Here is a 16022-nt window from a genome sequence, read left to right on the forward strand (position 1 = left end):
TGGTGTACATTAGCATGATATGTGAGGAGGATAGCAATGGCTGTGTGCACTTTTAAGAAAATATAGCTTCTAATCCATCTTTTCCAAAAGCTATATAATTGTATTTGCCGATGAATAACCTTGGAAATACATAAAATTTCTCAACAGCACTTTTGATAACTCTTTTATGTGTTTTCAGCATTTAGGTTTAAAAATAAATCGGGTTGTACGTCAGAGGTTTTATTTTGTTCTCTATATCCTGTATGTGCTATTGGAGCTCTACCATTCCTGAGTATTTTTAACTCCTGTGCTTGTAATAAGAGATTTGGTTTACATTTCGTTTGTGTCTGTGTGTACCTGAGATCATTTATTAAATATTTACTGCTACAAAGTATCAAGACGTATCAAAATGTGCAGAATGTTTATCTGTATTTTACAAAATATTTTATGTATATCTCATTTAAGATTGTATTTTTTACCAAGAAATACCTGTGAAATGTAAATGTTTTTAAATATTCCTCCATTTGTATGTCTCAGTAAAGAGAGTTTTATTAAAAATGTTTTTTTAATGCTCCAGTTTCTGAAGAGAGATATCAGTTGCACACGGGATTAATCCGGTCTGAGGACATGGAAACGTATGAAACTCAGCTCATCTCCCTTGATTTACAAATCCTTGTCATGTGCAGGTTGGAGGAAGAACTAAGAATTGCTCATACGTTTTTAATCTATACCAACAGTATCAGGCAACAGCAGCTGATTTTTGGACAGGCAGAATAAGGAAAGGTTGCTGGGCTCCTCTGACCTGCTCGTCGCTGTGAGCCCATGTCACAGCAGGAGCTGTGCAGCAGCACGTTGGAGGACTGGAAGTTCACAGGTGATTGGAGAAGAGGTGTGTCACTCAGTGCCATCACCCATCACTCTCCTGGCAAGAGTCCATCCAATTGCTTCTTCTACCTCTGGGGTAGCCTATCCCAGCAAGCAATGGGGGCAAGGCAGGATACTCCCTGGGAGGAACGCCAGTCCATGGTTGGGCACACACCGCCACAGACACACACTCACACCAGGGCCAATTTTCCCAGAAGCTAACGAACCCACCAGTATGTCCTCAGCGTGAGGGAGGAAACCCATGTGAACACGAGGAAAACACAAACTCCACAAGCTAGCACCCCAGGCCTGGGAGTGAACCCAGGGCATCAGCAATGCCGACCAGCACACCGGGGGCCTGTGTGATCACACAAAGCACAGCCTGTACTCCGAACGAGCAGCTCATCTTGGGCTCCCCAGCTGAGGGCCTCTCTGGTAAAAACAGATCCAGGACAGCGCTAGTGACAGGGGGCTTTCGCTAGCCTCTCTCCTGCTTCACACATGTGTCGCAGGTTGGCAAGGCGGAAGAAAACGTGTTCAGGGCGGGAAGCAGGAAGCCGGAGCGCACAGTTTTGTGTGTCTGCCCAGGCGTGGCCTGCCTTCGAGGAACAGCCCGATACTCGCCAGGTTTCGCGCCTCACGGGCCCCCCCCCACGCACTGTGCTTAACGGCCTCCTGCTCCCTCACGCTGACCCAAGCATGCGTGCGTCTGCCAGGGGGTCTGCTCCTGCTCTGAGAAGAGCGCGAGGAGAGCCCGTGTCTGCTGACCCCCCCCCACCGCGTGAGCGCAGTCCTGCAGCCCACATGAGTGAACTAGCCTGACCTTCTTTCCTCCCTGTGCCTCAGTGTGGCAACAATTACCCAGCCAGAGACATCGCGCTAATGGAAAAAACCCAACAGGAAGCCACGAGCAGCTTAGCCAAGAGCAGTGAAACTTCTGTTTGTTTACGTGCATTGTTTTCCTGTTTAAAGCCCTTTAATTCTCTGATTTACTAAAGCTTCTGACCAACTACCTCTGACGAACTGGCACCACATTTAACTCCAGTAAAGAGTTTATGAAACAAGTTCTGTCATCTATTTCTCCAGCACACAGCAGTCTCTAATCCCATGTTAAGTGAGGGGTCATCTCTCTGGGTGTTTATTTCCGTTACGGCACCTTAGGGCTTGCTTTTATAGCCTTGTAACACTTAAAGCAGCAAAATCAGAACATCATGTACTCCGGTCCACGCAGACTGAAGCAACAACTATAACATCCCTTTACAGGACTTCTTTCTGTTTGTTATTTTTAGAAAGTACACAGGATCAGCCCTATCTCAACTTGCAGTGCAATGTGCTTAAATATTTTAACAAATGCATTAAAGAGCTACAAATTGCTCAGGCACAGGGAAACGAGTCGAACGAGATCAAGGGGATTTCCTTCTGCTGGCAGCTTGTGCTGGCTGGGTCAGGGCAAGACCTGGGCACACAATCACACTTTGGATATTAGGAGGTACTGCATTAAGCCATGAGCCATACTCTGCCTTCATTGCAAAACAGCTCAAAACCACTTGAAGCATTACCCGAGACCATCCATCCATTTTCTAACTGCTTCTTCCATTTCAGGGGCACAGGGGAGTCAGAGTCTGTCCTGGCAAGCAATGGCACAAAGCAGGGTACACCCTGGACCCCAGAGGCACCAGTCCATCACAGGGTACACACAGACACACACACTCACACCAGGGCCAGTTTTCCCACCTGAGTATCTTTGTACTGTGGGAGGAGAAAGATAGGAGCTTAAAGCAGGGCCCCAGTGCTGTGCCACCCTGTTACCCAAGACATCGCTTGGTAAATAAAATAGGCCAGGGAAAACAGTCAAATTAATTCCACACCGACAGGAAAAGAGTAAATGGACTGCTCAACGAACACAGGATGACAAAACAGAACCAAGTAATTAATAATAAGTATGACTTCCACAAACAGCAGGATATGGAAACAGTTACCAACTAAATCAATCACCTGTCTGGAAATCGGATCCTGGTGAATAGTCAACATGGATTTAGAAAAGGGAAGCCCTGCCTAACCGCTGTGTTAAACTTTGAAGAGCAATAACAGTAAGGGACACCACATAGAGAATATCATATTTAGGTATATTTAGGTTTTCAGAAGGCAATCTGATAAAGTTCCTCATAAAAGATTAGTTCTCAAATCACAGGTGACATGTAGTGAAATGTGCCTTCGGAGTGAGAATTGGTTCAGGTACAGAGTATCTATAGGAGTACAGATAAGGGTGTAATTACTCAGCCTGGGGTGATGTAATTAGTGGAGTACCACAGGGATCTGTACTAGGACCCCTGTTCTTTCACTGTAACTTAAAATAACAGAATCTAGATCATTCAGTATAAGAACAAGTCAAGTTTGCAGATAATCACAAGTGAGGCCTGTCAAACACGGTAGAACAATTCAAGACATGAGACTGCCTGAACCAACTGGGGGCATCTTGTCAGTGTCATCCGTGTCAGAGGACAACGCCTTACAAAATAATGTAACTACAGGGGGTGTGAGCAAGTGGACCCTTTGTGGTCTTGGGACTTCATTATGGCAGATGACTCTACACCGTGCAGTGCTCTTAAGAGTGCAGGACGACTTCCTGAATTTTGGTCAGAAGGACAGAATTCATCCACACATCTTTGTGCAGTTCTGCTCACACGTCTCCGCTCAGGGCTCGGCCCCGAGAGCCTCGCCTGGGCCCCCCAGGCCCCACTCCGCCGTGCACAGCAGCCCATAAACGCAGATCAAAGTGGGCCGGGGGTGTGGATGGGGAGAACGAGAGCCTTAACGAGCTGGCAGCGCCTGAGCCCGGGCAGTAAAAACACACGAGATGCGAAATGACACGCCGGGTGCCAGATGCACCAGCTGTTTCCCATTGGGCGGCGATATCTTGAAGGTGGACTGAGCAGTTTAGGGGTCTCTTGGGACGGCTGCACTCATGGTAAATTATTCCAGCCTGGGTAATGGCCCACAGATCCACTTATACCCCCCCCCAACCCATCTGACCAGGCGGCGCAGGGCTCACCGAGCTGAGAGACCACTCCCCAGGTGCCTGCTGGGGCCTTTTGGGTAAACAGCTTGATGCCCCCTCCCACTCCCTATAGGCACCACCGCTGCTGCCGCCCTGGGACAGAAAAACCGAGACGCATCAGGGCAGCACCACCTGCTGGTAACTCTCGCCCGAGCGCAACAAGCCATTCTCCACCCCCACCCAAAAAAAATGTAATTGCTTTTTCAACAGGCTCCTGCTCGCTCAAGTTTCCATTTCTCTCGCAAGGAGACCAAGAAAAACGGGGCACGGCCTTGGGGGCTCCACATGTTCTCCTCGGCCGCGCAGTAACCAGCCCCCCTCTCCGCCCAGGCTCCAAGAAACTCCGGAGCCATTCCAGCAGAGCCAACTGCCCACAGAAGTCTTTAAACTGGCCTGTGAAGTTTTAATGTCACCCCCAGGACTGGAGCTTACCAGAAGTCTTCAAGTTAAATAAAAAAACCTTCAGAAGGCGGCAGGTTCTGTCCCAGCTTGCGATGTGGAAAGTCTGAGGCTGCCTGTGTAACTGCAGGGGTAATAACACCCCTGGCTGCCTGCATGACTGGGCCCCATTACCAGAGGAAGTGCTGATCCCTCACAGACTAATGGGGTGTCCCGGCCCAACTTCAAAGGGGAGCCAGGGGTACCAGGGTCACCTGGTTTGTATCGAGCGGCTGCACCAGGCACCTGAACCCTGAGCAGCGCCGGATCCAGGGCGGCCCGACCTGATTCTGACCGGCCTGGGCCAGCTGTCTCACAGAACCGCCCGCCTGCCCACTCCACCGCACGGCAGGCTGGGATAGAAAAAGGGCAAGGATCAACAAGCCTTTGTTTTTTAAAAACAGACTTCTATTGACTTTCAGGATGAACATCTGTAGAATATTTTTTTTAAGAAGCTATTAAAAACGGGGAACTTCCAATTCTTCTCATCACAAGAAACAGCTCATTACTGCATAACATGGCCTTTATTTATATCCCTTCTTTTGACAGAGACTGACAACAAAGGCAAACATTACACAAGCACTTAAGACGTAATGGCAGTAGCTCTGAAACAACTGTTCCCAGTGTCGGTCTCAGCTCAACTCAGACGATACCAGTAATTAAAACAAAGTGTGAGGTCCAGGAGAAGAAAGAAAACGGCATTCATTTCTGCATTTGGGGATACCTTAGAACATCCGATAGAAAATTCCCAGTTTAACACCAGTGTGAAGGCTGAAGGAAGTGCCCCAGCATAGCTGGTCCCTCCTCGTCCCATCTTCCCCCCGGGCCAGACTAGCACTCCTCCTGCCTCCCACACTGCCTCAGAGCAGCCCGACAGGGCCTGCACCGTGCTCCAGGCCTGCAGGCGCAGCGCAGCACAGAGAGCGGGGGGCTGCGGGAGGACAGGGGGCTGCTCAGTAGCGGTAGTGGTCGGGCTTGAAGGGCCCGGCGAGGGGCAGCCCCAGGTATTTGGCCTGCTTCTCGGACAGCTTCGTCAGCTTCACCCCCAGCTTATCCAGGTGCGCGGCGGCCACTTCCTCATCAAGCTGCCGGGGGGGGGAGGGGGAGAGAGAGAGAGAGAGAGAGAGAGAACGTGAACGTCAGACTTGAGCTGCGTTCATTAACACACCTCCTGCACACGGGCATCAGGCTCAGGGCTGTCGTCACCATCTGGGCTGCACAGACGCAGGGCCGGCAAAACCAGGAGCAGCGTTTTGCTCGGAAGCACACTCTTTAACAAGAGCCCAAATGCTGAAAAAGTTTCCACCCCCGTCACCAAGATCAAAAATACAGGAAGTATCCTGCTCTGCAGTTCGAAGGATTTCTCACGCTTTCAGAGGGCAACTTCACGACCCCTCACAGCCCAGGTCCTAACGCCCCTCCGCCTCTTCCGGCCTCTCCCTCAGCCCCACCGCTGTCCCGCTACCCCTCTGCGCTCCGGGCTGTGCTTGCGTGCAGCGCGGATGAGCCTCTTCGTCCCAGTGGATCCGGGTCTGGTCTTCGTTAGAGAGCTTCTGCTGTTCCAGCCCCGACAGGCTGTTTATGCCGAGATTGGGAACACAAACCGACAGGCTGGCTCGGCGTGCCCACGACCCTGGACACGCCACGAGCCGCGTCGTGGCCACTGCTGCCCCCACGGACACCGGGGGCGTTCGCCACGACAGGTCTGCAAGCCGAAAGTGTCCGTCTGTCCGCCCCACCCCAGGGCTGTGCAAGGAGAAGAGCCTGAGCCCCAACACTGCAATGCTTCCACTCACCCTGGAGGAGCCCTGTTCTCCCGTTACTTGAACCTGTAACCGATTTCAACCAACTTCAAATTAAAACGGCGCTGCAACTGAACACTCGAGCCGCTGCCCGCGTGCGCCCCGACTCCGATGCAGGTCCGGCTCCTTGTACACAGATCTCCTCAGCTGTTCTCCGCCGCCCCCCCCACCAGGACACGGGCCACCCCCAGCCCAAGCTGGTGACCTGACTCCCTCTGCCGTCTAGTGGTTGCTCAGGGGGAAATGCGCCCCTCCAGTGGGCCGCGTCATCAGAAAGGTGGTACTTTGAACGCCAGTACACGGCGATCAATAATGAAGACATGCTCCGATCAGAAGGTGATACGGGCCTCCAACTGAAGCAGACATGCTGCCGCAGCAAACGACCGTATTTCAACACACCTGTCTAATGGACACCACTACGTTACACTCACTTCAACCAAGTCACTGGAGAAATCTGCCCGTTAGTCATGGACTCTTCCTGGCTCACTGGCTGAACTGCACTCTGGGTACAGTCTGGGTGAAAACCTCAAAGCCTCTTTCAGAGTGAGCCAGCGAGCAGCAGCTCAGGTTTGAGAGACTCGGCTCCAGCTGCCTTTAGCGGGTGTATTTGGTAGAGGGTGCCCAAGACAAGCATGGATTATACAGGATGGTCTCCAAGGACTGCAAATGTGAATCTACACCAGGGAAATAATTTTTAATAGATCTGGCACTGCAAGCAACAGTTATGAGTGCCCTGCTTGATGCAATGGCCAAGAACACTGCAGATGGTTTACTGCACGAGTGAATTATTAATTACTGTCTCAAAGAGAGCTTGCGTCTTGCGCAGAGCTTTGAAGACTTGGAGAAGCACTAACGGGTGAAGTAACACTCAAATATAGACGCTTATGTGATTTCAAATATACAGTTACAGCAAAAACACTGGAACATCTTGCACTGAGAAACATCCCTCCCCCCCAAGTCACATCTGAAATATTGCGAAATAACTAAAAAAGATGGACTCTGGTCTGCCAAAATATTGAAGCTATTTATAAATTATGGAGGATTATGTTTTATGCCTTCGATTTAAAAAAATGTCAAGGCATGCCAGTTCCCTGAAGTGTCCTGATCAGGACCTGGACATGTTTTTCCAGAGCCCCGGGCCAGCCCACCCTGTCCCCTGCCCCCACAGAGCCGAGCTACAGTACGTCCCCAGCCCAGGAGCGACAGGCAGGGCAATCCCTCCTCCCTGCGCTGGCTGCACGCGAACCCCCCCGGGGTCAGTCAGACACCACTGTGATCCCTTGAGCCTGCCAGGTGTGCAAGGCTGCAGGTTTGTCCTTCTGCAGGGATCTTTAAAAAACCACTTGTGCTGGAGTTTACTCCTTGGCAAGCAGTGCACACAGTCACCCACACCCTGCTCCCTGCACTGCCTTGTGAAGACCATCCCCCTCACACTGGGCGTGGAGCGGAGTGCACACAGGCTGGCATCTGGCTGTTCCCCTGCAACCTGAGACCCAGTCCAACATGCTGGCAGTACATCTGCTCTGCATCGTCCTCTGCAAGCCAATACAGCCTGTGGTGCACACGGGGATGCAGACAGCACCCCCTCATGGATGACAGAGGAAGAGCAAGCTGCTGTGGTGGACCTGCGCAGCGCCCGACTGCTGACCATGCAAAGACAGCAGGGGGCAGAGGGGTGGGGCAAGAGCCACTCCAGGGCACACCGCTATTTCCAAGGCCTCAGCAGACAGCTGGCAGGCCCAGCACATCTGTAAAACATACAGATTCCTTCAGCCAGCAGGCTTCAAACGGAACATTCTGTGCCGCTGATATCTTAATAGGCTGGAGATAAAAAACAGGTGGAAAGCAGACTCAGAAGTATCTACAGGCTTGTTCAGGAGGTCTTGCACCAAGGGGGGGAAGACAATCAGGGTAAAGCACACAGGTCTGAAACAACCCTTTTACACCACCACCAAAAACAAACAGCGATATGATCTGCCCTGTTCTTCAGCTGCCAGGGGAGAGGTAATACAACATCTCGACCTCATCTAGGTGGGGGCGCCCCCTGAGCCCAGGAAGGGAGGCCCGGCGCTGCAGACCCTGCAGGCAGTGCTCTTGCTCTCTCTCGGTTTCACCCCCTCCCCCCCCCCCAGGACTGACCTTCTTGGGCAGGAAGTAGACGCCCAGCGGGTACTTGCTGGTGTTGGTCCACAGCTCGATCTGCGCCAGCACCTGGTTGGTGAAGGAGTTGCTCATGACGAAGCTGGGGTGGCCCATGGCACAGCCCAGGTTCACCAGCCGGCCCTCCGCCAGCAGGATGATGTGGCGCCCGTTCTTCAGCTTGTACCGGTCCACCTGCCGGAGAGAGAGGGGCGATGAGAGGAAGCCGCAGGTGCGGAGCACAGACCTGGAACCAGCTTACCCGCCCGGCTCCACTCCAGAAACGCGGACCGAACGGACAACAGGCTCCTCCCCACCAGCCCAGACAGACCAGCCTCCTCTGGACTGCGGGCCTCGGCGCCGATGGCCAGAGCACCGATACGGATCGCCGCTCAGCCAGGAGCTCCGGGGTCCCGCTGCGAGGGGAGACCGGCTCTTCGCCCCCAGGAGCCCTGGAAGTGTGGAACAGGCTACCCAGCCGCGGCGGTGAAGGCAGACGGTCCAAAGCGTTAAACCAAGGCATGGCAGGTTAAAATCTTCCAATGCGCTTGTAGGGCCATTTCAGGATTGTGAGTTCAAGTTTGGTCAGAATGTTATAGAAAAGATATTGCTGGTCTGGAACCAATCCAGAGAACAACAAACAGACACATTCCAGGGCTTAAAGGGATCAGCTCGACTGACAGGCTGAAGGAACTGAACTCATTCCGCCTGGAACGGAGACAGCTGCAGCGAGAGCCGATACAAGCGCTCGGGCTTGGACGGCCAACCCGGCACACCGCGGACGCTGCGGAGAAACCAGAGGACTCCACGGCAGCACACGGAGGCATGTCTTCGCACAGAGGGCCTGTGGGAGGCCTATACCCTGGGCATTCTTCCTTTCAGGAAACAATTACCTACTAATCACCAAAAATGGGAGCGATGGGTCTTATCACCTCCTCTCGTTTGTAACTTTTTTTTAAGTTCTTATACAACTGCAAGCCATTACTGACTTTCTACTTTGAGTGCTGAAGCCAATGCAAAACACTAAACATACAAGAAAAGCAAATTTAAAGCACCTTGTGTCATTATACTTGCCCAATGAAAGCAATTATCACCCCTTTATAGAAACTGGTTTAAAAACAAGAGAGCAATTTCATTTTAAAACCTTACAGACTTCCTGCGTTCCAGGAACTCCCCTCATTCATCACAGCCCGGCATAAAGGCAGCAGTGTTTTATAGCTGAAGTCACTGTCCTCTGCTGCCAGGGTCTTTTAAAAAACGAATGCATTTCAGAGCAGTTTAGAGATGATCATTTCAGAGCTGGCACCAGATTTAATGCAAGAGTGGGAGTATTTCAGATTCTGTAATTAAAAAAAGAACAGCTCAAAAATAAGGCACTGATTCAGACATCATATCTTTCTGCATAAACAGCCTAGACCGCCCTCTTGTGGCACCTAAGATAACAATATGATTATTGGAGGTCACTGGTCTTTAATGCTGTGCTTTGCTTCGAATTTCATCCTCAGCAATGTGAGGTTGGTGGCAACCGCTAGGAAAACAAACGTGCTACTTGCAGTTCACCCATTAATTGCACGGGTAAATTCACAGTTTAAAAGGCAGATGTGAAGGGATCAGAGAGCTTTTTCTTGAGGAAAACGAACATTCAGCTGCCATCCTGGGTCAAAAATCAGAATCCAACAATCTTGCATCCTGGGCTATCCAGCACCACCACCTCTCCTCTGGCAAAGGAGCTGCAGTCCAAGCACCAGGAACGCCCGACAGGCCCGAGGGCCTGGTTCTGAGCCCGCGAGAAGGGGGGGCTGGCTCACCCTGAGGCGCAGATCCCTGCCACTCACCTGGGGTTTGATGTTGACCTTATCCTGAGCGTTGGCGTTCAGCCACTTCACGTCAATCTCAACGTCGAAGTGACCGATGTTGCACACGATGGCGTCGTCCTTCATCTGCTCGAAGTGCCTGGCAGGAGAGAAACGGGACCGGCGTCCGGGTAAATTTCCAGCCGGAGAGGAGCAGGAGCACCTCTCGGAGGCCTTGACCTTCGCCTTCTCACAGCCACGAGAGGGACCGAGTCAAAGGTCACACTGGCTCCAAACCCGCTGCTCAGCATCCACTCCAGGAACACGTCCGCCAGCGAACGGGTGCTGTACTTGCGATGTATCGGAGGTGTTGGGGAATTTGCCAGTGTCATTATCTGCCAGCACTGCGAAAGCCACTGAAACAGGCAACGGAACCCCGACACCCGACCCCTTCCCCGACCCCGATCCCCTCCACCCCGACCCACCTGCCAAGCAGGATGTCCTCGCAGCCCGTCGTCGTGACGAAGATGTTGCCTTCCTTGCACGCCTCATCCATCGTGGTGACCTCATACCCTGGAGCAAGAGACACGCAGGACACTTGTAGGCTCCCCCACTTCACTGACAACCCCCAAAACAAAAGGGCTCCCCCATTACCCCGAGCTCACGGCGGAGACGGGGCGCCATCAGAGCCGAGGGACTGAAGCGACCGGGCCGGGCCAGACGAGGCGGAGCCCCCAGGCGCGTGGCTGGGGGGGGGGGACTCGGGGACTCACCTTCCATGCTCGCCTGCAGGGCGTTGATGGGGTCGATCTCCGTGACGATGACCCGGGCGCCGAACGCCCGCAGCGCCTGCACGCAGCCCTTGCCCACGTCACCGTAGCCCGCCACCACCGCCACCTTGCCCGCGATCATCACGTCGGTGGCGCGCTTGATCCCGTCGATCAGGGACTCGCGGCAGCCGTACAGGTTGTCAAACTTGCTCTGAGGAAGAGGAGGGAGGAGGAGGAGGGGGGGGGGGCTTTTCATTAGAGGACAGTTCATGCAGGTCAGGCCCCCTGCAGCCCTTGTGGTTTTGACAGAGCCTGGCTGAGTAGCAGCTCCAGCTCTCTGACCCAGGTGGTCAGATGCTGAAGGCAGCAGAGGCTCAGGGCAGAACTGACAGAGACAGGAGAGGCAGACCAGTCCATTTCAGCGTTGGTACAGAATACACTGACACGTACCGCACCACCTAGCCTCTTCAGAACTTTGAGCTTGCAACAATGAGCTTGACCCTCCTACAGTACTGGTCACACATCTTGTCCCATAGGACGCTGCTACCTCAGCCGGGAGGGAGGGGGGCGCTCTAGTTACCTTGGTGACCGAGTCGTTGACGTTGATGGCCGGCACTTTGAGCTCTCCATTCTTCAGCATCTTGTACAGGTTGTGCACACCGGTGGTCGTCTCCTCGGAGATGCCCTTGATCCCTGGAAACCGCAAAGAAGCCGACCAGACCAGTCACGGATTCTGCATCTCCATCAGCCCGGGATAAATAAAGGGCAAAGTGCACCTGCACCAGAACCCCAGTCACAGGTGGCACTGCTTTCAAGAGCTGTTCACATGGCCCGTTTTCAAATACTGCAGCACTCTGTTACAACACGTCAAGGAAGCAACAATTTCTCATGCTACCTGCCGTGCACTCCTATGTATTGGGAGGAAAATGCCATAGGAACAAGCAGGAGACCTTGGTAAAAGCAGGAATGACCCTAACCCTTACCGATACCTAAAATGGAACACGTCGGCCAGTTCCTAGTTCTGCTCCACAGCAGAGCAACGCTGCCACCTTGTGTCCGACAAGGAGCTACAACCACACACCCCAGCACCGGTTCCTGTTCTGCACGTCCACCATAAGGTGGCAGCAGACAGCTCAAACAAGCAAAAGCAGGGGTCCAGAGCAGAGGAAACTGAAACGGCCAAAGGATCAGGAATGGTTGATCTTGACTGCAAAGACTACAAGTATGTCCCCAGACAATCACGCTTTTTTGAGCAGGGTCTTCTGCAGTTTATGCGAACGTCACCATATTCAGTGAGGATGCTGGATCCTGTTGCATATTCAGACTATATTCTAGACAGTTCTAGACAGGCAGCAACCAGCTTCACACAGGAAGCAGGTGCATGGTATTCTTGAGCTAATGGAAGATGCGTGAAAAATGATTCTGGACCAGGAGAGAAAATGGGGTTACCTGCCAGCAGTTTGGGGTACTTCTTGTGCACCAGGTTAGTGAGGTCACCCCCGTCATCCAGGATCATATTGAGGGGCTGCCCGTCCTTGAAGTAGATGGTCTGCTCGATGCACCACAAATATTCCTCATCCGTCTCTCCCTTCCAGGCGTACACTGCGCAGGAGACGGCCCAGGGGCGAAGGGCAACATGCTGGTTAGCGACTGTGTGGTTGTCATGAGGATGACTACAGCACAAAGGCTTCTGGGAAACTTCAAGACCTTCACACATTGACATTGCGACAGGTGGCCCTACGATATACTGCAAAAGGAAGCAAAATACCACGACAAACTCCTCCATTAACCTCCATTGAGTTTATTCACTGGTTCAGCCTTGCCCTGACCAGCTGCTGTTAAGCGCAAAGGAAGCCCTCCAGTGTGGGCCAGCTCCCGTCACCTTTCAGCTTCACTACTGCCATCGTGATCATCGTTAACGTTTCACATTAGTCCCTCCCAAAGCACACAGCCTTGTAGAGCCCAGCTGAAAGACATCAGTGTTCCCCCTAAACTGTCCCGTTCCTCCCAACGAGAGCACAAGCCACAAGGGCACCTCTGAACACTCTTAATGCCCAGCCCATCTCCCACTCCAGACCCAGTTCTCACAAGCAGGAGTCGAGTGATGCAGCAAAGCGCAAGCTGAACTGTGACTGACAGAGCACCTCGCCCACATCCACTGCCTCCTGCGTAAGGAGCTGCATCCGTTTGCATTCCAGAACCAAACACACACGATTCTTTCACTCGAGCAGTATAGGAGGGTTTAAACTGGTGTGCTAGAGCCTCAGGCCTCCTGCTGACACCTCACATTCTTAACTACATTGGACCTTTGGGCCAGTTAAGCTCCTGTGGAAACAATGACAGTTCCAGCTAAAGGATAATGGGAGGAAAAAAACATTGACATTCTTCTTGTATTCATGGACAGAAATCGTTACGCTTCTCTCAGCTCAAACATAATCTGCTCTGGGGGGCAGCAGCCCTCTGTGCTGCGTGAGGGCACTGATGTTCCAGTTACTGGACAGCCCTTGAGGAGCCTGGGCCTTCACTGGCACTCAAGAGAGGACAACGTCACGGGTCAGACCGAGCGCAGGGTTCACCTGGAGCAAAGCCAACAGCTCAACAGCTCTCCGGCCCAGCTGTCAACCCCTGGAAAAGGCCACAGGCCTGTGCGAAGTGGAGGAAACCTTGCTGAGTCACTCAGCTGCCTCAGGAAGGGAGATCAGAAGTCACTCGAGTTGCTCTCAGAGACAGTGAGCCCACAGGGCAAGGTGGGGCAGGGAGTCCCAGCCTTCCCCCGCCTGCCGAGAGCACAGAGCTCCTGCTGCAACAGCGCAGACCACAGACAGCGGCAGGGGCCCGGCCCGGGGCACAGCGAAACCGGACCGCCCGCCCTGGTCGACGGCAGAGCGCTTACCTGGGACGCCGGCCTTGGCGATGGCGGCCGCGGCGTGGTCCTGCGTGGAGAAGATGTTGCAGCTGGACCACTGGACCTGCGGGACGGAGACGGACAAGCGGGTGAGACGCAGACCAGGCGCCCATCACGGCGAGGACCTGCTGTGGGCGCACCGCACGGCTGCTCCACCGTCAGCCTCCTTCCTACAGCCCACATTTCACATCCGACACGGCGGCCTGAGTGCGGAGCCAACCGATTGAGGCACACCCTCGGGGAGAAAGCCGAGGCCCCAGCACGAGGGGGGTCAGCTGAACCTGCAGCCAACGGCCCTGTGCCTGGGGAAGGAACCGCAGGGACGGGGGGGATAGGGTGCAGCTGGGCCGGCTGGCGGAAGCCCGTGGCCCGCGGCGCGGTGCAGACCCGGACCCAGGAGCGCTGCCGCCCTCACCCAGGCACGACGGGTCAGGGAGTATCTGCACAGCTGCCTTTGAGCACGTAAAGGCTCCTGAACGGAGCGCCTGTCATTCCAGAAGCTGCGCGGGGAACTGCAGCTGCCCGGAGCACAGCTGCACACTCACGCTAACCTGCCCAACCGGCTCCTCGGCCAGACCCGCTCCCAGCGCCGCAGTGTCCCGCTCAGTCAGGCAAACGTTTCAGGACAAAAAAAAAAAGAACGCAGGAATGTACCAGGACGGGGAAAATTGCTATCATGGGCTGCACGCAAGAACTGACAAAGCAGGCAGGCAGCTGCAGCACGATCCCCTTCCAGCAACTCCCACACATCGAGCTGCCAGCCTGATGCAGGGAGGAAGGAGGAGCAGGAGGCAACTGCACACGCAGGGCTGCGAGCCTGCGGACAGGGGGGGCAGCACTCTCACCTCGGCCCCCAGGGCACGCAGGGTCTCGATCAGCACGGCGGTCTGCAGGGTCATGTGGAGGCAGCCAGCGATGCGCGCGCCCTTCAGCGGCTTGGACTCGCCGTACAGCTCCCTCATCTTCATCAGCCCCGGCATCTCGTTCTCCGCGATCTCGATGGCCTTGCGCCCCCAGTCGGCCAGGCTGATGTCAGCTGTAAGGGGGGGGGGAGAGAAGGTCAGGACCCCAAAATGGAGACTGGCTCTGCATGGCACACAAGTTCCTGTGGGGCTACACTGACGTACATCAGTGCCTACACTGATGCCTTCATCGTGCTCCCCAGCAGCAGCCCCAGCCCACAGACACGCCAAGCAGCTACTCAGATTTTTACCACTAAAAAAAAAATCACTTTATTTCACTGTGGGGCAGGCTGTGACGTTACCGGCTGATACCACGGCTATTCTCCAGTGCAGAAATCTGCCCTCGCATAACCTCCACCCCGCCCCCACCTCCGTGCGCGGCCGTTGTGCAAGGTTATTAAATCACGCATATTGGTCATTTCGCTCAAGTCCCAAGTCCAAGTCCAACTCCACCGGCCCACGTGGGCGTGCGCTTGCTCGCTCGCTCGCGCGGCCAGGAATAGAATCTGCTGCGGCTGTCAATCAACTCAGGCCGGCGCGAACTGCATTCTAGGAGATGTAGTTTTTTCTGCGAGGGGAGGCCGGCACGCAGCAACGGCGTCGGCCGATCAGCCGAACTACAAGTGCCGACACGCTCTGGTGTTCCGACAGATCCGGCTCACGGAAACCATGCTGTCTCTTCGAATGGAGTTTAAACACGTTAGTGCCACAGAAAAGTCTATCAAATGAACTTGGCTTCACTGACATGCAGTACATGTACTTCTTCAAATATTTCATCCAGAGAAGCACAAGATCTTCTGTTCGAGCTAACCCGGGACAGTTTCTTTAAAGCTGAAAAAAATCTGTTCTGTATAGCCGGTGCAGCAGTGCCCACAACGCATACCTGAAAGGATACTGAACGCCGTAATCGCTTGGTTTATCAGGCATACGAAGGGACTGAAAAGAAAAGAAAAAACCCAAACGCTTTTCGCGTTTCATAACACCTGCGCGTCAGTCAAAAGGCATGGCTCCTGTCCCCACGAAAACACGTTTAGCATGACAAAAACAGACCAGCGCCAGAGGAAGATAATTCTAAAACGCATACTGACCCACTTTGAAAGGCAGCTTTTCAGACATGTTTGTGTTTGGAGCGCGGGTGTCCGAGATACAGCAGGAGACGAGCCACAGACCGCCGGCTGCACAGAGCGGGGAAGAGTGGGCGGCCGCCAGCGGGGCTACAAGTACAGTCGCCTGCTTCCATATTCATGAGCTCATTTGCATATCCAAATCCATCCGTAAGGCGGCGGGGGGCGGGGCTTGGGGGTGGGGCGGG

The 16022-nt window shown here is 53.8% G+C and overlaps 1 protein-coding gene across 2 annotated transcripts; it reads right to left on the reverse strand.

Annotated features, from left to right (window-relative positions):
• Positions 1-4844: 4844 nt before the first annotated feature.
• Positions 4845-15925, reverse strand: ahcy (adenosylhomocysteinase). 2 transcript variants are annotated; one of them, XM_088937114.1, is made up of 10 exons: positions 15799-15925; positions 14594-14784; positions 13737-13812; positions 12293-12445; positions 11424-11536; positions 10847-11054; positions 10559-10646; positions 10116-10233; positions 8281-8475; positions 4845-5424 (listed from the first exon to the last, which is right to left on the reverse strand). In XM_088937114.1, the coding sequence occupies exons 1-10, from the start codon at positions 15824-15826 to the stop codon at positions 5293-5295; spliced, it is 1302 nt and encodes a 433-aa protein (XP_088793240.1). In that variant the 5' UTR covers positions 15827-15925; the 3' UTR covers positions 4845-5292. The 2 variants fall into 2 exon arrangements, with proteins under 2 accessions (XP_088793240.1, XP_088793241.1); XM_088937115.1 differs by having other exon boundaries at positions 15803-15906.
• Positions 15926-16022: the final 97 nt, after the last annotated feature.

Source organism: Atractosteus spatula, chromosome 19 (genome assembly GCF_055471065.1).
Source record: "Atractosteus spatula isolate fAtrSpa1 chromosome 19, fAtrSpa1.hap1, whole genome shotgun sequence".
NCBI lineage: Eukaryota > Metazoa > Chordata > Actinopteri > Semionotiformes > Lepisosteidae > Atractosteus > Atractosteus spatula.

Excerpts from the sequence above, each read along its gene's own strand:
- ahcy (XM_088937114.1), bottom strand. The coding sequence starts at position 15,826 with ATGTCTGAAAAGCTGCCTTTCAAAGTGG. Across the intron at positions 12,446-13,736 it reads CGCCAAGGCCGGCGTCCCAG|TGTACGCCTGGAAGGGAGAG; the intron begins GTAAGCGCTCTG and ends TCTCCTGCGCAG. Across the intron at positions 11,055-11,423 it reads TCAACGACTCGGTCACCAAG|AGCAAGTTTGACAACCTGTA; the intron begins GTAACTAGAGCG and ends CCTCTTCCTCAG.